This window comes from Rhinopithecus bieti, unplaced genomic scaffold, assembly GCF_001698545.2.
Source record: "Rhinopithecus bieti isolate Rb0 unplaced genomic scaffold, ASM169854v2 scaffold_20892, whole genome shotgun sequence".
NCBI lineage: Eukaryota > Metazoa > Chordata > Mammalia > Primates > Cercopithecidae > Rhinopithecus > Rhinopithecus bieti.
Genome location: NW_016810602.1, coordinates 1981041 through 2004742, shown reverse-complemented (window position 1 = coordinate 2004742; position 23702 = coordinate 1981041). Strand labels below are relative to the sequence as shown.

The following is a 23702-nucleotide window of genomic DNA, read 5'->3' as shown; positions in this document are numbered from 1 at the left end:
CTCACCCATACAGTGGGAGAATACCTCCAACTCCTCATCTCGGCTGGGGTACTGTGAAAGTGAATTCACCTGTATTTGTTAGAACATCCTGAGATCTTGGATTAAAGGCATTGCTGAGGGAGAAGGTACTATTATAATAATAAATGATTTAATAGCAGGGTGAGGCCATTGCAACAAGAAGTGGTAGGAAGGAAGAGGCTCTGAGCTGTGGAGGGGCTGCAGCCTGGAGTCCCTGGCCCTGGACACAGGGTTTTATTCTCCGAGGTGAGACTGTGCAATTTCTCACAAACTCTTTAGGTTGTTTCAGCTGAATTCAGCATTGTTTTACTGAGTGCTTCCTATATGACTTCCACCACAGGGAGATTACAATCTTTTTAGGAAGTAGGTGGTATAAATTAAAACAATTATTCATAGAAACAATATAAGATATTATAATCAAGTGAATTGGGTATCAAAGTGGTCAGAAAGAAACTGGAAGCAGTGGTGGTTAAGAGAATTCCCTGTTATGACTTCCAGGTCTACCACTCACTAGCTGTGTGACTTTGCCTCAGTTTCCTTTTGTTACTGCAGTTGTTTTTGTAAAGCACTTAGAAGAACGGCTAATACATAGTAAGCACACTCATGGTGGACCCATCTAGGCACTTGCCCAACACTGCTTTTGCTGGTTATGTAATCTTTGCCAAGCTGCTCCTTGCCCCTAAGCCTCAGTGTTCTGTCTGTAAGATGGGGATTAGGACACCTCCTACCTCGCAAGGTGACTGTGAAGATCCAGGGACACAGTTTGTTAAGAGTGTAGCACAGGCCCTCAGCATGGTAAGCATTCACTAAAGGACAGTTATGACTGCCACTAATACTGTAACGTGTCCTGGCTAAGGAATGAAGGGTCGCTCACAAGTGGCTTAGTTAAGTCAGGGGGCTTCTTTGGAAGCTGGAATTTGAAGCGGACCGGAAAGCATTCGTAAGATTCAGGTAATCAGATAAGAAAGCAGAAACAAAAAAAGGTGAAAGCCTGAGGTTGGAAGGGGTGAGCACAAGTCCTGGAAGGCCAGAAGGGAGACTTGTCACTTTTCCCCTGGCCGGCGGGGGCTCGTGGGGCTCCAGCGTAAGTTGATCTATTTCCGAGCCCCTCTTCTGCAATCTCTGCTCTCACCTTCGCGGTCCACGAGTCTGGAGCTCTGCAAGCCTCCAACACACCCTCCCTCCCTAAGGAATGTGGGTCCGGCTTTCTGGGCCTGCCAGATCGAGCGCCTACCGCTTCCTCCGCAGTCAAGAGCCAGGACGCTGCCTTTACCCCACCCTCCGCCAGTATCCAGTTTCAAAGTCACCTGAAAGCCATTTCCTTCCGCGCCTGCCCCGCCTCTCCCCTCCCAGTAGATCACCTGGACCGTGCATTTGCCCAGAGCAGCATTTTGGGGCGGGCGCTTGTTTTGTTTTAAATGATACCTCTAGAAATCTTTTGCTGTACATCCCGATAACAAATATACCCCGTGGTTCTGATATCAGCGTCCCATTCCTCCTCCCAAGGAACTAGTGATAGCGTCTAAACAGTGGGCGTTGTTACTTTTCCGGGGCCCCACTCTGGGCTTCCCTCCTCCGGGCTTGTTGGGAACAGCATCGTTTCTTCAGGATCTTTATTGATGAATTATTATGGGTTTTTGGATTTATGCTGTTGCTCAAAATCCAATATGCCTGTATTGAATGTCTCTGTCCCACATCCTCACCCCTTGCCCCCCAGTTTCCAGGGTGTGTACCTTTCCATGCACACACGGTCATATACAGAGACATAAAGACAAACGGTTCTCTTTGTTTTATAAAAACGGGGTCCTCTATCACCCAGGCTTCTGTGTTTTATTTTTCCTATTTAACAGTTCCTTGTGGAGCTGCCTTCAAGTTATCTCCTTTATCTCTTTCCCGTCAGCTTCTCAGAGGTTTGGATTTACCACTGTAAAGCGTCACAGGGATCGAGTTATGGTGAGGAATTCAAGACATGCCTTTCTGACTTGGAAAAGCGGAGATGGCCAGCTCTGGTAGGATCAGGACCCCCAGATTCGATCCCAGCTGGTGACTCACTTGGGAAAGCCCCCAGCCCCCTTCGCAGGGCCCGGTGTTCCCTGTCCGTACAAGGGGTACGTTCTGGCCTGGACATGCGCTCTCGGGAGGCAGTGATAGCAGGTCGGTGACACCAGGGTGACCCCACCACATGCGTCTTGGTATCCTAGAGCATCTAGGCTGGCCGGGAGGGGCAGGCGGCCGGCGGGACCGACCATCCCGTGGTGTGCGCTCATTACCCTGCGGGCGTTAATCGTTAACCGCGCCCAGGCCCCGCCGCCGCCTCAGTCTTAACCCGGCTCTGGCTCGCCGCGCCGCGAAGGTTCCCCCAGCCCCCGCAGAGCCGCCAATGGCTGGACCGCAGCCGCGGGCCGGAGTCTCCACCCACAGGAAAAATTCCTGGCCCGCCCCTCCCTCGCTCCCTCGCTCCCTCGCGCCCTCGCGCCCTCCTGCCCTCCCGCCCTCCCGCTGCAGCTCCGGCTCCGCTCCCCGACTTCCTGCCGGGCGCTGGGAAGCCGCGCGCTGCCTGGGGTCCCCGGGGGACGCGCTAGCAACTGGCCGCGTCCTGGCCGGCTGAGGAGCTGGCGGTGGGCGGGAGCTGCCGGCGGCCTCGGCCCCTTCCGAGAGCGACTTTCAAACTCGCGCCCGAGTCGCTGCAGCACCTGGGCAGCCCCGCACGCGGTGCGTGTCCCGAGCCCGCGGGGCGGCGACCGCTCGGTGAGTGTACCCTGATTCTCCTCTCTCCCCTCTGTCTGCCTGCTTTCGGCGGAGCGGCGGTGCCCGCAGTCACGCTGGGGCCCCAGTCCCTTCGCGGCCCCCGTGTCAGCCCTCTGCAGGGTGAGGACCGGGGCCACAGAGGACCCGGGCCACCCTGCCGCAGAGTGCGCGAGCGCAGGAGGGTCGTGTGGGGAGACTTTTTCTGTCCTTTTTTCCCTCCACTCCGGAAACAAAAGGGGCAAAATGCGCCGGGCGGCGAGGGGCTCAGTTTGAAATCCAGGAAGCCCGCGAGGCCGCGCGCGCCCGATGGCTGGTGTTTGACTGGAGCTGTGGGCCGGGCGGGCGGACCCTTCTGCACTACGACCCGAGCCTCGGCTCCTGCCAGCCCGGGAGGAGCCTGCAGCCTGTTCCGGGTTGATGCCGCACGGTGCTCGCTGTTGGGAATCTCCGCTACCTGTCTGGGAGGGAGGAGAGTGGGGGCCAGAAGCGGGGAGCGGTAAACCCAGAGGCCACCGGCTGCCTCGACCTCGTCCACTCCTGAAGTCGTTTTGGTTCTTCGCACCCCCACACCCAGCCCTTTGGTTGGGAAAGCCAGGATAAGGCGTGCAAGCTTAAATTTTTAAGGGTTATTTAAATAGCTACTGACTCTTTGGGGCGCCTTTGGAACACAAAAGGAAGAACAGCGGGGGAAATGGAATGGTTGGAGGCTGGAGAGGTGTGGCTTTTGGGGAGGGTGGTGGTGGCGGTCGCGAAAGAGTTTGATCCTTGAGGTCACTCGCTAATCAGTTGGCAGATGTAGGTGCCTGCCCCTTGCTCTGGGGCACCCAGCAGGAGACCCACACTGCATTTACCTTACAGGAAATCCTGGACTGGGGGTTCCCAGAGTCTCCCCAGCCGTGCCTCTGCACGCAGCCCAGTCACATGGCCCTTGCTCAAGAAATAATAAGCAGGGAGGGTAATGACAGTCCCGGGCTGGGGAGGGGCTCCCAACTGAGTACATCGGCAGCCTAGCCTTAAGCAATGTGGCTCTCCAGGCCCCCTTTGTTGGACAGGGATGGGATCCTGAGAGATTAAGCCCCAACTGTTCCCCAGGAGGAAACCTAGGGAGTGAGAACCAAAAGTGTACGTTTATCTCTGTGTTATTCATCTCTCCCCTGTGGTTCCAGGCTGATCCCCTGGATGCAATGACCTCCCCTCCCCTTTGTCCCCCACTCCTTCCCCACTCCCCTGCTCTCCCCCACTCCCTTCCTGGAAGATGGGGCAACCCATTGGCTCCCTGGGTAATCAGCCCTGGGGATGGGGCAGGGAGTTGGGGTAAGAGGTACCCCCAGGCCAAGTCCTAGCTGCTGAGGGAGTGATTTGTTGAAGAGCTGCTTTGGCGTCTTTTCTACTGCCTTCTATTAGAAGCGGCATGGCAGGGAAAGTGGAAAGAGCGCTGGCCTGGTAGTGGAAGATTGATAGAGTTGACTGGGAGTCACTTGGGCTGGAAGGCCCCTTGGATTAGCCTACTCCATTTACTGGTGAAGGCAGCAGAGCCCAGAGGGGTGAGGTGATTTCAGCCTGGGACCCTATTGGACAAGTAGAAACCAGAGCTCAGTTGTCCTCATCATCTGATCTGTGTTTTTTCCAACATGATCTGGCTAATTCACTTGTCTTTTCTGACTCAGTTTCCACATGAATAAAGTGGGATTACTTGCCTGCTCTTCCTCATAGGAGCTGTGGGGAGGATCAAAGGAAGCCTCTATTGTGGAAAGTGCTCCATAAACTCCTGTTAAAACTAAAGGGCTCACAGTGGCTGGGGAGGGAGTCTCCTAGGGGTTTTACAATTTGCTGGCTATGTCCCACGTGTGTGCCACAAGGAGCTGTTAGATACCAGGAGCCATTAGTGGATGTTTAAAACACCCTGGTCTTAATATCTCAGCTCCAGAGTAAACATTTGCCTTACCAAATCTGCAGCTATCCCAGGGTCACTGTTTACGCCGGAAGAGGCCAAAGGCCACGGCCAGCGGGATGACCAGGGCCGGAGGGGGAAGGCGCCTGTGTTGCAGAGGTATGCCTTGCCCCTTCTCTTCTCCCAGCTCCCAGAACCTTGTGAAGGCTCCAGCTGTAAGCCGGGGGTGCTGGCACAAGCACAGGCCGCCCTGGCGTTGGAGGGTTAAAAGTGAAGCCCTCTGGCTATTCTCTGTTGTGTTGGGGGTTGCAGGGACTCTGGAGGCTGTTGCTTTTGCAGCTGCACTGAGGGCTGTCTTCAGCTCCTCATCTGTGCCCCCTCCCCCATCTCAGGCCGCCCCTCTGGCCCAGGCCACTGCTCTGTCCCGCCTCTCTGGCCAGCTGCAAGTCCACAGGCCTTTGTTCTGTGGCTGTAAACCCGCCCTACTCCACCCTCCCTCCCCAGCAGAAGCCCTCCAGCTGGGGCCCTGGCAGCTGGAAATCACAACTGCCAGGGGGAAGGGGCTACTGGAGCCCCCAGTGGACCTGGCAGACCCTCATTTCCTCTTGTTAAGCTCATCTGGGCCCCCCAGCTCACCTCTGGCCAGATTCCCACACCATCTGTTCTCATCTCTCCTCTCTTCCTCTGAATGAACGGATCACCTTTTTTCCCCAATACTCATGACCCTTACTTCTATTTTAAAATACTCCATTCATTTAACAGTTAAGGAGTTAGCACCTGCTATGTATGAATGCTAGATGCAGAAGACACAGCAGTGAAGAAAATATGCAATAATTATTGACCTCATGGAGCTGACTTTAGCAAAAGTGACAATAAACAAGATTGAAATAGCAAGTGTGTTAGTGATAAACAGAAATAAAAAATATTATAGGGAAGGTAGGTGTGAATTGTCATGGAAGGGATGAGGTGACAGTTTAGATAGGGTGGCCAAGGAGGCTTCCAGGAGGAAGGTACTTTTGAGGTGATGCCTGAAGGAGGTATTTTCCTTAATCTCTGCCTTCTCTTCCTTGAAGGCCAGTTCATCCCACTGTGGCATCGAGGAACAGGGTTTGGAGTTGGACACACCTTGGTTTCAAATCCCTGACTTGACAGCTCACCAGCCCTGTGGCCTTTGATGTGGTGCTCAATTCCTTTGAGCTGTGTTTCTCACCTAACATGGAATTAGTCATCATGCTTACCACATGCGGCATCGTGGCAATGTACAGTGAGGTAGCATATGTTGACTGCTTAGTAAAGACTATAGAGAGAGGTTCAATAAATTATTTCTCCAACCAGATTCTTCAGGGGTAGCATGAGATGTTTAATGTCATTGCTAAGGATTGTAGGTGCAAAGCTTTTCATTTTAGGTATTGGGCAGGAGTGGGGAATTAGAGGGAGGGTAAAATAGAAAACCTTGGCAAAAACTTTCTAGTTAGGGAGCCTTTCCTGCCCTACCCTAGATTGTAGATGGCTGAGGACGTGGGACACCCAGGTATGTGTTATGCCCACCCCCACCACTGCATCCTACAGATAGGATGACAGGGATAGCCCTGATCAACCCCCTCTTCCTCGGAATTCCCCCTGCTTCCAGCCAGACTCAATGAATCACACCTTCTCCCTGACCTCCCTATTCTGCCTCACTGCTGGGAAGGCTGTCCACCCCTCCCCCAGCCTCCAGTAGGTAAATTATGCCTGGCAGTTGGATGCAGAGGGGGGCGGGGACAAGGGGTAGGGAAAGTGAGGGAGGGGGCAGATGGCAAGTAGAGCTGTCCTAGGAAAGCCCAGAAAGGTGGCAGGAGGATTCTGGTGGAGGCTCTGAGACGGCTTGGAAGACTTTCAATAAGGGTTTGCCATGGACCAGAATTTAAAGTAATAGAGTGACAGACACAGTGAGAGCTCAGGGTTGGCTGCCTAGCTCCCAGCCGCTTCTACACAACTGATCTGCTGAGTCTCCGCCACCCTCTGCTGGAACCACGGGCCTACAAATGGAGGGGTGTAATCTAAAGTACCGCTGTCAAAGTTTGTGGTGAGTGGCTTCCTGGGACCCTGCCCTAGTTCAGGAAGTGAGGGATGGGCAGTGGAGGGTGAGGCCTAGGGAAGTGGTCATGGCCAGTTCCACCCCCTGCCCCACCCCCAAGTGTGTTGCTGCACACTCGGCAGCCAGGCAGGCCCTGTGATGAAGGAACTTCCTGGGCCTGCCAATTGGTGCCTGGAGATGGGTAAAAGCTAGATGATCTGATATCAGAGGAAGTTGCAAAGAGGACCCTGAACAGCCCCAAGCATGTTAGTGTTGGGTGACCTGAAGTCAGGAGAAAGAAAACTGGACAACGTGGACTAAACTGATCAGCAGGTGGCCCATCTAGAGCCACTGGTAGCCCCTCTGTCAGCTGCCTGGGGATAAAGGTTGGCCATGCTAACTGGGTTGCTATCTGGGGGACAGAAACGGTGCTGGACTCATTTTTGTGCCCCGATAGCGTTGAGAATGGTACAAAGTGTGATCAACAGGGAGTGATGGGCTTGGGCTGGGGTCCCACCCTGATATTCTGGGCTTGTGGTCTCATCTGCTGCAGCTTTTGTTCCATGGGATTAGGGAGAAGAAAGTAGTGGTAGGGTCCAGTCCAGCCCTGGGTGGGCTGTTGCCATCTGGGAATGCAAGCGCTAGGGAGAATAAGACTTTATACCGTTCTCGCGTCTGGCCTTTGGGGAGGGAGCCCTATCCAAAGCTCAAGGAATGGATTTTTAAGGACTTGCACTGTCTTTCATGCTGAGCAGACTTGGGCTGAACACAACCTGAATAGGGTTCTTGTGGGCACAGCGGTAGCTGTGCATGCAGCCTTTTGTGAAACACAGTTTGAGGGTCCTAGAAGCTGATCTGATTATTGCCAGAATCTGGGCTGGGACTGGAAGAGAAAGATGCAGGAGGAATGAGGTCTATTTTACCTTGGGAACAGGGTCCCAAGAGGAGAGATGGGTTCCACAGATGCCGGAAGCTCTTAAAAACTCAAATCCTTTACTTCCCAGGCTGTGAGACTCTGTGTGTGTGTGTGTGTGTGTGTGTGTGTGTGTGTGTGTGTGTGTGTGTGTAGTATTTATTGGAAAGGAACCAGTCTTCTCATGCAGCTTCTATTCCTCCAGTTCATTGCTACATCCCCAGTGCCTGTTGTACAGTAGGATTCCAATAAGTGTTTGTCTAATAAGTAAGTAAAACCCTACTGTGTGACAAGACCTTAGGAATTAAGGAAATGCTCACACTCTTTATGAATGTTCTGTTCCTGACAAAGAATGTCCATAAGATTCTAAGAAGTTAACCTGTAGTCAGCTGTTCTGACAGTGGGGCAGGAAACCCTGTATTCCTGCAGCATGTAAGAAGGAGACCTACAGTCATTGGGACCTGTCTTCAAAAGCTTGCTACACATTTTGCTTCCATGCAAGGTGGCCCCAAAGTGGACAGCTGGGTGTACTTATAGCGTTGGATATAGTTCTTCCCATAATATGTTCCACAGTATCCAATAACAACTCTCCTACCCTAAACTTTTATTTGCAACTCAGCCACCCAGCGCCCTTGCTTATTTGCATGTAGCCAAGAAGTCAAGGACTCAAGTTCCTACATTTTTATTCATACCAGCCTTCTCAGACCCTGTTTAACTTACACATTTAAGCTGTGTCATGCTATGTTCAAGCTTGGAAGAAGCAGCAAATGAAGCAGGATAAAGGCCAGGCGCGGTGGCTCATGCCTGTAATCTCAGCACTTTGAGAGGCCAAGGCCGGTGGATTACCTGAGTTTGGGAGTTTGAGACCAGCCTGGCCAGCATGGTGAAACCCCGTCTCTATTAAAAATACAAAAATTAGATGGGTGTGGTGGTGGGCACCCGTAATCCCAGCTACTCAGGAGGCTTGAACCCAGGATGTGGAGGTTGCAGTGAGCCGAGATTGCGCCATTGCACTTCAGCCTGGGCGGCAAGAGTGGAACTCCGTCTCAAAAAAAAAAAAAAAAAAAAAAAAAAAAAACGAAAGAGGATAAAGAAACCAGCATTGAGGGTGAAAAAAATGACTACAGTGCAAAGTTGGCAGTGAGAGCAGACTGAGATAAAAACTCCAGGAAAAGCAAGTGCTAGCAGAAGTGCCAGAGATCTTTTTTTTTTTTTGGAGGGAGAGGGTGTGGAGGGAATGATTTGGCACTCCTTGGGTCTCGGGATCATCAGTTTGATAATTTATGCTTTGCTGGTAATTGTGACCCAGAGTCATCAAGAAAAGGTTAAATTGTATTCCCTTGACTCTGTTTAGGAAGGCAGGGGAGTGTATAACATATTTTCAAAAGATTCTCAGTCAGGTTGGCAAAAATTTTAAGTGTTGTTACTTAGGTAATAATATCACTGATCCTTTCAACAAGGCCAAGTAGGTGGTTTACCCCCTTCCCCTACCCCCAAATGAGGAAACCGAGTCCCCACGAGTTGGGTAACTTGCTCAGGATCGCTCAGCTAATACTTGGCAGGGATGGGGTTTGAACTTTTGGAGCACGCTCTTAGCCCTAGCCCACACTGTTTTGAAACTCTGCGCGCTCTTGCAAATGCTGCTTTTTGGATGCCCTCTCTCCACAGGGGTTCCAGCTGGCCAAGGTTTGCCTGTGTTACAGTAGAGCCTGAATGGGTCCAATCTTAATTCAGCTCCACCAAGTAGATTGCCAGTTATCCCAAAGGGTGTTTGCCTCAGTTAAAACAAGAGTGCTTTTAATGCATTTACATTGTAAGCACCTACCTGGGTGTCACACAGCACTTTCTGAAGCCAGAAAATGACAGGGAGGAGTTGCAATTTCAAGCATCCCAGGGCTCTTTCCATCTGGAGATTTGTTCCTTTGTTTGGGTCTGGATACTGGCAAACGATGCTGTGCTGTGCAGCCTTGGTGCCTGTTGTTCCAGCTGGTCTCCAGGGTGGCTGGGGCCCATGCCAGCATAGGAGCCCCTACCCCAACCCCATGTTCTCACCATCTAGATCTGGCAAGTATTGATTTTCTTTTTCTTTTTGTCGAGACAGGGTCTCATTGTCTCACCCAGGCTGGAGTACGGTGGCACGATCATGCGTCACTGCAGCCTAGACTTCCCATGCTCAAGCAATCCTCCCACCTCAGCCTCCTGAGTAGCTGGGAACATAGGCGCTGCCATCACACTCAGCTAATTTTTTTTTTTTTTTTTTTTAATTTTGGTAGAGACAGGAGCTCACTATGTGGCCCAGCCTGGTCTTGAACTCCTGGGCTCAAGAGATCCTCCCGCCTAAACCTCCCAAAGTGGGATTCCAGGCATGAGCCACCACACCCGACCTTCTTCTAAAATTAACTTCTGCTTCCCACACGTACTTTTTAAATTCATCTGGAATGTATTTTTGTGTGTGTGACACTGGTTCATATACAACCCCGTGAGGAGCTTAACAAACATACTGCTCTCTGAGTCTCACCCCAGATTGGACCAATAAAATAAAACTATCTTGGGGGTAGGGCCCAGGCATGGTTGTGAAATGCCCCAGGTGACTTTTCTGTATAGCCATGGTTGAAAACCACTCAACCTTGTAAGATGGAGCTGATTTTATTTTTTCCAGAGGAATAGCCAGTTTTTCCGGCACTGGTTATTTCATAGTCTGTACTATTTCCTACTGACTGGTTTCTTTTTATGATATTTATTATTTATTTATATATTTGTTTTTTAATTTATAGCTTTGTCGAGATGTATTTCACGTATTTTAAAATTTGCCCACGTAAGGTGTATAGTTCATTGGTTTTTAGTATATTCAGTGTTGTACAATTATCACCACTATCTAAGTTTAAAACATTTTTAGAAGTCCAGTGCGCTGTCCATTGTGCCACAGAGCCATACTAAGTTTATTTTTTTAATTTTTTTTTGAGACAGAGTCTCGCCCTGTCACCCAGCCTGGAGTGCAGTGGCGGGATCTCAGCTCACTGCAAGCTCCGCCTCTCGGGTTTACGCCATTCTCCTGCCGCAGCCTCCCTAGTATCCTGGACTACAGGCGCCCGCCACCTCGCCTGGCTAGTTTTTTTTTTTGTATTTTTTAATAGAGACAGGGTTTCACCGTGTTAGCCAGGATGGTCTCGATCTCCTGACCTCGTGATCCGCTCGTCTCGGCCTCCCAAAGTGCTGGGATTACAGGCTTGAGCCACCGCGCCCGGCCCATATTAAGTTTAAAACATTTTTATCACCCCCAAAAGAAACCCTGTGCCCGTTAGCAGTAATTTCCCATATTCCCCTTCCCCCAGTCCTAGGCAACCACTAATATGCTTTCTGGCTCCAAACTTGTCTACTCTGGACATTTCATATAAATGGAATCATACAATATGTAATCTTTTGTGACTTTTTTCATTTAGCCTGATGTTTTCAAGGTTCACCCATTTGTAGCATGCATCAGTACTTCATTCTTTTTTCCTGCTGAATAATATTCCTTTGCATGGGTGTCATACATTTTGTTTATCTGTTCATCAGCTGATGTTCTGTTGAGTTGTTTCCACTCTTTGGCTATTATGAATACTGCTGATATGAACATTGATGTACAAGTTTTGTGTGGACATATGTTTTTGGTTCTCTAAGGTGTATATGTAGCATTAGAATTGCTGGGTGATAAGGTAACTCTATGTTTAACTTTTTTGAGGAACTGTTAAGTTGTTTTCCAAATAGGCTTAACTATTTTACATTCCCACCAGCAATGTACAACAGTTCTGATTTCTCCAGATCCTTACCGACACTTGTTATTGTCCATCATTTTGATTTCAGCCATCCTAGTGGGTATGAAGTAGTATTAATTATGGTTCCAGGGGCATTTCCCAAAGTCAGTGATGTTGAATACCTTTGCATGTGTTTATTGGGCATGTGTATAGTGCCTTTGGAGAAATATCTTCAGATCCCTTGCCCATTTTTAAATTGAATTCTCTTTTTATTATTGAGTTGTAAGGGTTCTTTATATATTCTGGATATAAGTTCATTGTCAAGTATACAATTTACAGATATTTTCTCACATTCTGTGATTTGTCTTTTCATTTTCTTGGTAGTATGCCGTGAAACACAAAAGTTTAAAATTTTGATGATGAAGTACGATTTATTTTTTCTTTTGTTGCTAGTGCTTTTGGTGTTGTACCTAAGAAACCATTGCTCACTTAGGTTCATAAAGATTTACTCCTATCTTTTCTTCTAAGCGTTTCATAGTTTTAGCTCTTACATTTAGGTCTATGACCCATTTTGACTTTTTTGTATATGGTTTGAAATAGGTGTCCAGATTCATTCTTTTGCATGTGAGGATCCAGTTGTCCTGGCACCTTTTGTTGAAAAGACTATTCTTTCCCTATTGAATTGTCTTGGCACCCTTGTTGATCAATTGCCAATAAATGTGTTGTTTTGTTTCTGTAATCTCAATTCTCTTTCATTGATATATGTAACTGCCCTTATGCCAGTACCATATGATCTTGATAACTATAGCTTTGTAGTAAGTTTTGAAATCAGGATGTATGAGTCCCCCAACTTGGTTCTTTTTCAAGGTTGTTTTGGGTATTCTGGGTCCCTTGCTTTTCCATATGAATTTTGGGATCAGCTTGTCAATATCTGCAAAAAAAAAAAAAAAAAAAAAAAAAAAAATCAACTCTATTTTGATAGAGATTGTGTTGCATCTTTAGATTGATTTGTTGAGTATTGCCATCTTAACAATGTTAAATATTCCATTCCATGAACGAGGAATGTCTTTTAGGTCTTCTTTAATTTCTTTCAACAGTGTTTTGTGGTTTTCAGCATGCAAGTCTTATACTTCTTTCGTTAAATATATTCCTAAGTATTTTATTCTTTTTGCTGCTATTATAAATGGGAGTCTTTTCTTTCTTTTTTTTTTTGTAATTATCATCTCTTTTTTTTGTATTTATCATCTCTCTCGACTTTGGAGAGATGAACAGGCAGAAGACCCAGCATGGAAGCTTGGAGCGCAAACTTGGGATTCCAAAATGGGGTAGAGGCAATATATATTAGGATCTTGGCAGCAGCCAAAATGGACTATTCTGTGGCCAACGAAGTCATTTGCAGACACCTTGAGGTTGGGGTACAGTATGAGCTGGAATGAGGGGACTTGTTGACCCGTGTACACCAGGCCGATCGGGTGAGCAGCACGGGGCAATCTGGGTAGTGGGTCTGCATTTCTCGGGCTGACTCTGGTGGTAACCCCACCCTCTGGTACTGGCGGTTGTGGAGTTTCTTGTTTTTGATGAATATGCTTGCATTTGGCTTTCTTGAGTTTTGCTCTGTGATTCTTGAACCAGACCTGCAGTACTGTTGGGTATATGTCTATTTTCGAGGCCATTTCTTTCTGAAGGCTGGGGTTTGGGTATGGGTTCTCATTGAACAAGATGTTCAGATCTTCCAGTTGCTTCTTAGTGAACATGGTTCGTTTTCTGTGTGAATGCATCTGGTCCTTGCCTTTACGAAGATCCTCTGAGCCTGGCATGTTTCAATCCAGATGTGTGCCTGGGTTCAGGTCCAGGGATCGGGAGTCTTTTCTTAATTCCATTTTATGATTGTGCATTGCTAGTGTACAGGAATAAAATAGACTTTTGTGTGTTGATCTTGTATTCTGGTACATTGCTGAACACTTTTATTGGTTCTAATAGTTTTATAGTAGATTACTTAGGATTTTCCATATACAAGTTCATGTTATCTATGAATAGAGATTGTTTTATTTCTTCTTTTTCAACCCAGATCTCTTCTGTTTATTTATCTTGTCTAATTGCCCTGGCTAGAGCTCCAATATCAAATATGGTGGCAAGACTGGATATCCTTGTCTTCTTACTAACCTCAGTGAAAAAGCATTGTCTTTCTCCATTAAGTATGATGTACCTGTGGGTTTTTCATGGATGCTCTATGTAAGATTGGGGATATTCTCTTCTCTTCCTAGATTGTTGAGTGTTTTTATCATAGAATAGTGTGGGGTTTTGTCAAAATTTTTTTCTGGGTGTATTGACGTGATCAGGTGATTTTTACACTTGATCCTGTTATCAACTTGAATTATTTTAATTAATTTTTAGATGTTAACCTAATCTTGCATCTCTGGGATAAATCCCACTTGGTCATAATGTATATTCCTTTTTATGGTTGCTAGATTCAATTTGTTAGTATTTTGTTGAGGATTTTTGTGTCTATAAGGAATGTGGGATTGTAGGTTTCTTTTTTCTGATACCTTGTCTGGTCTTGATAGCAGGATAATGTCTTCATAGAATGAGTTGGGAAATATTTCCTGCTGTTTTTTTGTGGGGTGAGAGTCTGTGAAGAACTGATGTGAATTATTCTTTGAATGTTTAGTAGACTTCACCAGGGAAGCCATCTAGTCCTGAGCTTTTCTTTATTGGAAGTTTTAAAGTTACAAATTTAATCTCTTGTTTAGACTTTTTATTTTTAAATCTGTCAGTGGTTTGTGCCCTTCTAGAAATTTGTCTGTTTCACCAAAGTTATCCAGTTCATTGGCGTATAGTTCATGACATTTCTTTATCATCCTTTAAGATATTTTTGTCTTTGGTGTTCTGCATTTATACTATATACAAGTTATCCAATTCATTGGCTTATAGTTCATGACATTTCCTTATCATCCTTTAAGATATTTTTTGTCTCTGGTGTTCTGCATTTATACTATAAACAATATGTCTGAATGTGGGCTTATTTGAAGTTTAACTTGGTGTGTGCCTTCAATCTGAGGACTAAAGTCTATCCTTAGTTCTAGAAAGTTCATATACATTATCTCTTTGAAATTTGCACCTTCCCCCATTTCCTTTTTTTTTTCCTCTGTGGACCTCTAAGTCTATTAATGTTTATATTTCCTACCTTATTTCTTTGAATTAAATTCAGGATGATTTCTTTAGTTTATCTTTCACTTAACTAATTCTCTCTTTAGCTGTGTTTAATTTTCTATTTAACTATTGGGTTTTAAATTTCAATATTGAATATTTTATTTTCATGTATTGCTTTTTCTAATTGGCCTGTTCCTTACCCCCTTGTACTATCATCTTCTTTTATTAAGGTTTTTATCTCTTTTATATTTCCAGTCATTTAAACTATTCATCTCTAAACATCTTTTGTAGACCTATTCTTTAATTTCTAGTTCTTTGAGTGCCAGTTTGTTCCATTTTCTGACTTCCTTATGATGGTTTGTTTCCTTGTGTGGTTTGAAATTTCAGATGGGATACTTCAAGGTTTTGGAAGTGTGCACTTATTGGTGATGATGAGGTCTAGGGCATAGGAGACGTGTGAGTGGATGGCTATGGTGGGGTAGAGGAAAAGACTGTTGGAAGGCTCGTCCCCCAATGCCTCACATGTCTGGCTGCTTCTTGCAATACAGGTCTCTGCTCTAGAGTCACCTCTGTAATGCCTTCCCAGGCCTCCCTAGCTAGTGGAAATTCCCATCTCTCAATCACACTCTGTTTTCCCTCCTCTATTTTTTTCATAGCACTTAAACACTTTCCAAAAATGTGTTAGTTATTTGTCTACTTTTTTGTGGCCGTCTTCCTCACTGGAATGTAAGCTCCATGAGAATGAGGATTTGTCTTATTCACTGCTGTGTCCCTAGCATGTGGCACATGGTTTATACTGTCAATAAATGTGAGTGAATTTGAGTAGTCTTCTTTTCACACAGGAAGTCATCCCAACCGTGATTCTGAAGCTTTCTTCTGGGCTGGGTATGACCAGGCAGCAGAGAGGAGGTGAACAGCTTGGCCTTCCCTTCCCACACTTAATACCTGTGCTCCCGTTGGGGATGCCTTTTTCTCCCAGCACAAAAGCCCCCCAAATACCATCCATCTTGTGTGCTTCTGCCTTCTTCTGGCATGTTTTTACACAGTGGCCAAAATGAGAAGTAGGGATTTGAGTGCCAGAGGACCCGGGGGAAAAAAGAGCACAAAACGCTGGAAGACCTGGTTCTTACCTTTAGGAGGTTGTTACTGAGTTGAGGCAACAGAACACTCAGAGAAAACAGCTTGGAATACTTGCTACTCACTGAGACCCCGTGCAGGTTGGTACCCCCACTGCAAGAGTGTGTGGGTAGAGAAGGAAGGCCTGTGTCTTGGGGTTGTCTACTGCTGGTTACATACCGTTTCTGGAGACATCTACAGGTGAGTTATGAATTCCCAGGCGAGTTCATTTTGGCTCCTTTCTGAGGTTGCCCCATACTCTAGGAACTTGTGAGCAAAAAGTGTTACTTATAAGCAAAAAGTGCGTGAGGGCATTCCTAGGAATGGTGAGAGATGGCCTTCTTTGCTCATCTCTTGGACCCTGTGGGAGGTTGTGGAGAGAATGGTGAAAGGCACAGGGACTGGATTCCAGCAAACCCTGGCTCCCACACTTCCCTGACTGTATGGCCCTGGGTACCGGAGTGTTATGAGGAGATTATGTAGAGAATGTGTTTTGCCTTATGTCTGGTATACTCGAATAAATGCTAGCTGGGGTTATTTCAGCCAGGTATTTGGACAGCCACTTGTGCCTCAGTTTCGTGACCTGTAAAATAGTGATGGCCACCTGTCCATCCTCTCTGCCCCTACTATTGTGAGGGCAGAAGGGTTAATTATCTTTCAGCCTCGAGGGCCTGGAGTGGGGGAGGTGCTGCATAAACAGAGCATTGTTGTGCCGCTGAATGATCTGGCTTTGTTCTGGAGTCTTCAGTATGTGACTTCCTGCAGTTAGTATCCCCTGTGCTTAATTGCTGGAGGTTTGTGCAGGTCCTCACCCCTGTGGCCCTCACCTCCCAGGGCTGTGGCCTGGGTCTTTACCCAGTGGCGACCTGCAGAATTGTGTCGGGAAGTTGTATTTCCTGGGCTAGGGCCCCCCAGCAATCAGGAATGAGAGAAATGCAGAAAGTATGACCCACACGCGGAACTGGTTCTGAATAGAACGTTTATTGACGAAGTTTTGCAGGAGGCGGCGGGCGCTTTAATTCCCGAGGCTGTTGGTGGCAGCTCACTGCTCACTCCAAGCCTGTTAACTGCTGGGCTGCCAGTGCTGGGGACAATGCGGCTGCCCGGCCCCTTGCCACCCTCGTGGTGCCCGGATGGGAGCCCTCCTGAGGAAAGCGGTAGGTACCCGGCTGGGACCACGCCAGGGGATGGGAATGGGGTGGGATGGGGACTCTTTCAACTCCAGGCCTCTAAGCCTTGCCTGACTTCCCCCAGGAAACCCAGCCAATCACAGGCTTTGGGGTAAAAGGCAGGTTTTTCCCTTTGGGTTAGACACTGAGGACCATAAAGGGAGCAGGTGTAGGTGAACTGCTTTTCTTAGTGAACTGTCATGTGGCTGGGTGACAGCAAGACAGTCCTTTTGGTTCTGCTGGGGGCTTCAGGGGGACTTCTCGTCTTGAACATTTGGAGTTGGGTGGTTAGAGAGGGTCATGTAGGACCCTACACACACACAGACACACACACACACAGACACACACGCACACACACACACACACACACAAGCAGAGTTAATCTCCCACTTCTTCCTGATGTTTCCTTTTCCCAGAATCCACAGAGGGTGGTTGTTTTGGATCAAACCAAGCGGCAGCTGGTAGAGCAGTTGAAAGGAGGTTATTCCCCTGCCCTGTCTCCTCCCCAGTGGGCAGCAGACCCCGATCCCGACCGTGGTACCCACCATGTCATAGCTCTGAGCAGCAGGTGCATGGATATCGGGGCAGATCGACCCCAAATCAAGGCCTCACTTTTCCACGAGTAGAGGCTGCTTCCTGGGCCGTGTCTCTACACGTGTGCACCCCAGAATTGGGATTGGGTAATGCTGCCCCACCGGTCTGAATTCTGGTCCATGTATCCTCCCAGCTGAGGCAGGAAGGTGCCCCTCCTCTACCCAGAAACTGGTTGGATGAGTTTCTTAGGCCTCTCTGGTGAGGTCCTTTAGAAGGGGAAGCGGGAAACACAGGGGAATGGGGGAAGGAGTTATGGGTGGAGAGGAGCCCCCTGGGCTCTGTAGGATAGGGGAAGTGTGTGAGGCCCTGCTGGCAGAAGGGCTGGCCGCCTTTGGGAATTTGCATATGTGTTTGTGTGTGTGTGTGTGTGTGTGTGTGTGTGTGTGTGTGTGTGTGTGTGAGTCCATAAAGTCTGCTTTGGAAAATCCACTTTCCTAACTTCTCTGGGTCAGGCACCAAGCCCAAGGTCAGAGCCCAGGGCAAAGAAAGGGGGTGTGTTGGAGCTCTTCTCTTGCTGTATCACCTTCAAAGAAGAGGCAAGGCCTGAGGGAGGGGGAAGGCCAGGTTGTCTACAGAACTTTCTGGGTCTGGAGGCTCATGCTTGGAATTGGGAGGGGAGTTGTGTTTTAGGGAATTGCCCTGGCAGCCTTGCCTCCAAGCCACCATTCTGATGTGCTTGGGAGGGGAAAGTGAGAATTGGGGGAAGGAAAAAACCCTTGGGTAGTAAGATGCACGCAAGCTCCTCCCCAAGCCCAGTTGAGAGCTGCTAGCCTGAAATCCCACTGAGAGATTTCTTCCATTTAAGAACTGACATCTCAGTTTTCCGGAGTAGGTGTTCTCTTCCTGCTCCTACAGCAGTTAATTTAAATGTAGCTTCATCTCTTCACGTATATATTGGGTCTCATTTCTTCCCCCTTTACAAGGGTTGGAACGGGTCTCATTCTTCTTTCTAGCCAATGTTTCCCCAATCTCTTGCTCCTCCTTGAAGCTGTCTCTGAACAGCCAGCACCTTCCTGGCTTCTGCATTCTTCTCGAACACTCCTTGGCTCTGGGACACCTGCAGCCACAGCCCATATCATGGTTTGGACCTTTTTAGGGCACATTCTTACACCTCGTCTCATGGAGCCCCATTTCCACGTGTCTTGGTAGTTGTTCTTCCAGACCTGGCTTGGATCTGTCCTTTCCCACAAAGCCACGTGGATTCCTTCCATCTGTCCTTGGCCTGCCTTACAGCCTAGCCTCTTGTTGCCAGATGCCTGGGGTATGGGGGTGGTCTGGGTCCTCTCAGGACTCAGCTGCTCTCTTGGCAGCAAATGCACTCAGATCTCTTCACCTGGCAAAAGCCTACTCATCATTTATGACTCCGCTAAGATGTCACCTCCTCCTAGAAAGCTTCCTGGTCCCCCAAGTAGCACTAGCTACTCCTTCTTCTGTTAGCACAGTTATTTATTCATGCTTTTGTACTAGGACTCAAGGCATTGTTTTGTGAATACTCTGTTTATGTGGCCATTTTTCCTTCTGAAGTTCAAGTTCTTCAAAGACAGGGACAATGTATTTTTCATGTCATATCTCCAGGGCCTGGCATTCATGTTCAGGAGTGTTGAATAAGTTCCCAAACTGGAGACAGTCTTGAACTCCCATACTGCTCACAACTGGATTCTCTCCCTCCTTTTCCTACAGATGCCTTGTCTTGTTTTGCCTTGTCTTGTTTTGCCTTATAGCATATAAGCTCTGAAAAGTGGGGTCTGTGTGTGACTTGTCCTAACTGCAGGGCTGCCATGATGTCTTTGTGCACAGTAGGTGCTTGGTAAACAGCTTAGGTCGGAACATTACTAGGGTTATCTTCAAATCAGAGAGAGATTGAGTCACAAAGAGCCTGCTGACTTGCTCCTGATCATGCAGTGGCTAGGCAGAGCTAGGGTAGTTTGGAGGAATGCTGTCTGTAGTCCCCAGGCTCTTTCATACACATTCTTCTGCTTTTCCGTTTTTTGATATTCCTCGTGACTTAGGAATGGGTCTGCACTGGAGCCCTTCCCAGTACCTTGCTGTTTTGTCTTACGCCCTGGCCCTCCCAGATGTCTACCCTGCAGATGGGTTTAAAACCCAGGCACCAGTGTCAAGGATGGTTTTTGTTAATCACTTATTTGTGCTTTTGCTCTCTGAAGTTGCCTTAACTTCTGTTCTTGCTCAGGCGTGCGGTGCCCCCTGGCCCTGTTCCTCTCCAGCTCCCGGTAGTACATGCCGTCTCTCTGTGTGGATCCCTGAGGAATGCACCCTGTCTGCTATAGCGGCGGGATTTGGACTCACTTAATACTTCATCTCTTGGCTTGACCTCCTGTTGGGTATGGGTGTCAGGCTACTTTTCCTTTCCAGCTGAACTGCTGTGTGTCTGCCCTTAGAAGATCATGGTCTGTATTGATGTTGAGATCATAGAAGATGGATAAACACATGGGTTGTTGGGGAAGGTTAGGTCATGCTGGTTCACCAAGTTTAACTTGTATCATTATTATTAATTTGAGATGTGGGTCAAACATTGTAGGTACAAGGCAGAAAAATCTCATTGTCTTGATGCTTGCAGAACAAATAAGTGATTTATCCGTTATCATCATCACCACCACCACCACCGTTCTCAGTGGGCTTACTGTGTGTCAGATGTATGGGTTACTTACTTATATCATCTCAACCCTGGAGACAACCCAGTCAGGTTGGCATTATTACTATGCCTATTTTCCTGATGAGGAACTTGAAGCTTGGTGAGGTGAAGTGACTTGCCCAAGGGCACATACATCCAGGAAAAGTGGAGGGCCTGGAGTTCAGACGGGGTCTGCCTGACTCCAGAGCCAGTGGATGAGTTTACTGCATTTGACCTCTGTGGGCACCACTGCATCTGTGCATATTCTCTTTTCTGCCGAGAAAGCAGAGGGACCCAATGGGGCCCCTCCACACCCACTTGGTTCCCAGTGAGATTCTCCAGTGCCTTTGAACCTGAGGCAGTAGTAAAATGCAGCTTCCTCCTACCCGCCCACCCGACTGCAGCCTAGAGGCCTCGAAACAAGCAGCCCCTGAAATGGGGATGAGGCCGGAAAGATGGCGAATTTGCAGGGCTGGGTTCTTGAACTTTGCTGGTAAGTAGCAGCGGTTCTGTGAGCCTTTTTGACCTCAAGATGAGAGAGGTGGGGCCTCTGGGAACTTTGGATCTGTCTGTGATTTCCAGGGGGGTAATTTCTAGTAACACCTTTTAGGGCTTTCTTTGGCTGTTCCATTTTTGGGGCACATTGCATAGTGACAAGTTGTGCTGGCACCCAAGTGACCTCTACCCTGGCTGTGAACAAGAGCAATTTATAATAAACAATAATTTCCCCATTTGGCTTTAGCAGATGTTTACATGAAACTTCCTGGGACATTTGCAGAGAGACCAGATCATCATAGCCCCTTTTCTAAACTTGGCCACTTTCCCCTTCCTCTCAGTCTCCTGTGGCTGGTCACCTAGTATGTAGCCCAGCGGGGCAGCTGTGCCATGCTCTAGCTCCCTGTCTGGGGCCAAGTAGGATGGGACTACCAGGGTGAATGAGCAGTCACCAATCCTGGCGCTTCTTGGTTGATCGGAAACTTGCTGGCAGTGACTAATGTGGAGACTCATTAGACTAGGAGGAACTGGCTTTGGTCTTGACCTCACCCACTGTTTACCTTTCTCTTGACTGTGTGAGTGGTGAGCTCATCCACGCACCATCTCACAGTCCTTCCAGCAGGCATTTATTGAACACCTGATGTGCCTTGCTCTCTGGGGCCGAAGGGAAGGTATGGGAAAGAAGGCCCAGCCCACTGGGTTTTACTGTATCGGCCAGAAGAGATGCATGTACATATCAAGCCCCAAGACCAATGCTTTAAGTGACACTCAGAGTGTTTCGAGTTTAGAGGAGTACATTACTTTCCTGTTGCCACTGTAACAAATTCTGCAATCTTAGTGGCTTAAATCAACACACATTTGTTGTCTTAAAGTTCTAGAGATGAGAAGTCAGACTGGGTTTGCATGGCCAGGTTCCTTCTGCAGGATCCAGGGCAGAATTTGTTTCCTTGCCCTTCCTAGCTTCCCAGGCTGCCTGTATCCTTGGCTTGTGGCCCCTTCCTCCACCTTCAAAGCCAGCAGTGTAGCATCTTCCAGTCTCCTTCTCTCTGGCCCTCTGCTTTTATTGTCAAACTTCTGTCTGACCCTGACTCCTGCCGAATTCCCCTTATGAGGACCCTTATGTTCACATCAGACCCACCCGGCCAATCCAGGATAATCTCCCATCTTAAGACCCTTGATTTGATCACATCTGCCTTCTATGTCCCTTTTGCCATATAAGGTGACATTCATAGGTTGAGGGTCAGGCTGTAGATATCCTTGGGCGGGGGCGTGATTCAGCTTACAGTAGTGTGTCTCTTGGGAAATGGGAAATGGTTGAGGAGGCCTTTCTGAAGGAGGTGATTGCTAAATGTGTATAGGCAGAGGGTCTGGGGACACATTCCAGGTTTGAGAGACAATATGGGCACATGTTGGGGAGGTGGGGATGGGGGGGTATGGATGAACAGCCCTCCCTCTGAGCAAGGTGCCTGGCTTTCCTTTCCTTCCAAGGCCAGGCCGAGGGAATTTTCTGGACTTCAGTTGCAGGCCTAGACTTTCTCCTGGAGTCCATGTGGGAGGGCTCCCCTGGCACCACACAGTCCTTTTCCTTCCTGGCAGCTGTGGTCCTGCTGCAGGGACCCAGCCAGACTGCATGGGCCCTGCTGCTCTTAGGTGGTGGGAAAATGCATTCCCGAGGGAAAATGAATTTGAGCCAGCTGGGCTGGGTTTGGGTGGCCCAGAAACCTTGGTCACACTGTTGGCACAGCCTCTGCAGGCAGTCACGTTGCTCACATGCACACAAAGTCACTCCCCGGGGAGCCTTCTCTCGAGCTTTATTAGGGTGCTCAGGGCTCCTGAATCTCCAGGAGGGAAGGGAGGGGTCAGAGTGAGGAAACTGCTGGGAAAAGGGGCAAGAGTCCCCTAGGAGGGGGTCCTCTTCTCCCCCAGGAGAGCCCCTAGGGTGCGGGGAGCAATGGGAACAGACAGGCAAGAGCTGGGCCTCTGGGGACAGTTTGGGAGCAGGGTGGCCCAGAGTGGTGCCAAGTTGCGGGTAAGAGCACAGCTGAGGGATTTCACCATCTTAGTTGAGATCTTAATTGAGAGAGATCTCTCTCTGAAAGTTCACATTGCTTCCACACTGTTTTTTCTGGAAAAGTTCTAGCTTTTCTCTATTGCTTCCTTCTGGCACCCTTTTTGAAAAGATTCCAAAAGTGCCGTCGTGGGGATTGTTTTGGGGAAGGACAAAAGCTGCTGGGCCACCCTGGCTTTGAGAGCCCTTGGAATGTTTAGCAGATGATGTAGTTGAGGGATGAAGGCCACACAGGAGGGCTGCGCCATCGCTGTCCCTCAGCGAGGACTTTCTTTCTTTGTTTTTGAGATGGAGTTTCACTCTTGTTGCCTAGGCTGGAGTGCAGTGGTGCGATCTCCCTGCAACCTCCCGAGTTGCTCCCTGCAACCTCCCGGGTTTGAGCAATTCTCTGGCCTCAGCCTCCTGAGTAGCTGGGATTATCGGTGCATGCCACCACACCCAGCTAAGTTTTGTATTTTTAGTAGAGATGGGATTTCCTCATATTGGTCAGGCTGCTCTCGAACTCCTGACCAAAGGTGATCCGCCCACCTCGGCCTCCCAAAGCGCTGGGATTACAGGCGTGAGCCATTGCGCCTGGCCATGAGGACTTTCCCTGTGTGCAGGTGTCGTGTGGATTCCTCCCGACTGGGGCCTTTGGAGCAGCTGCCCCTGGGGACCCCCCCTCGCTCCTTTTCTGCCTGGCTCCAAAGCAGCTGTGGTGCGGTGTGGCTTCTGATTCTTGAGCGTGGGGTGAAGGACGGTGGACGAAACGATGACATCAGCCTCTCTGAACCAGAATGTTTTCTGTGGAGTCTCTCGTGTGCCCACCAGAGGGTTCACCCCCAAGTGTCCTCTTCTCCTCTCCTACCTTGTCCTCAGCTCACTGACCTGGGAGGGAGAGCCAGTGGGAGTGGGCTGACTCCTGGGCATTCCCCAGGACTAGAGACACAGAGTTCCAGAAGGCTGTGACCCTGTGGGATGGGGGAGGAGCAGGGTCCCATTGCCTCAGTGACAGGAGGCCTGAGGACAGAACACTGAGGCTGTTGCGGGTTATGAGGGTGTGCCTTTTTTCTCCTTGTTCGGTCAGAATGGGGCATGGTGCTGAGGCGTAGTGGGGAGGGGAAGGATGTGGCTTCAGT

General features: G+C 48.6%; 2 protein-coding genes across 2 annotated transcripts in view; one reads left to right on the top strand and one right to left on the bottom strand.

The window, feature by feature from the left end:
- Positions 1-2457: 2457 nt before the first annotated feature.
- Positions 2458-23702, top strand: part of PLEKHG3 (pleckstrin homology and RhoGEF domain containing G3) — a 46300-nt gene continuing 25055 nt past the window's right edge. The window contains exon 1 of the mRNA XM_017892400.1: positions 2458-2766. The gene's annotated coding sequence lies outside the window, so the exon portion shown is untranslated. The remainder of the gene's footprint in view (positions 2767-23702) is intronic.
- LOC108542430 (divergent paired-related homeobox-like) lies at positions 12602-13177 on the bottom strand. The gene has a single exon (XM_017892443.1). It carries the CDS (start codon positions 13175-13177, stop codon positions 12602-12604), a length of 576 nt encoding a protein of 191 aa, XP_017747932.1.

Coding starts and splice junctions, on each gene's coding strand:
- LOC108542430 (XM_017892443.1), bottom strand. CDS start 13,177: ATGCCAGGCTCAGAGGATCTTCGTAAAGGCAAGGACCAGATGCATTCA.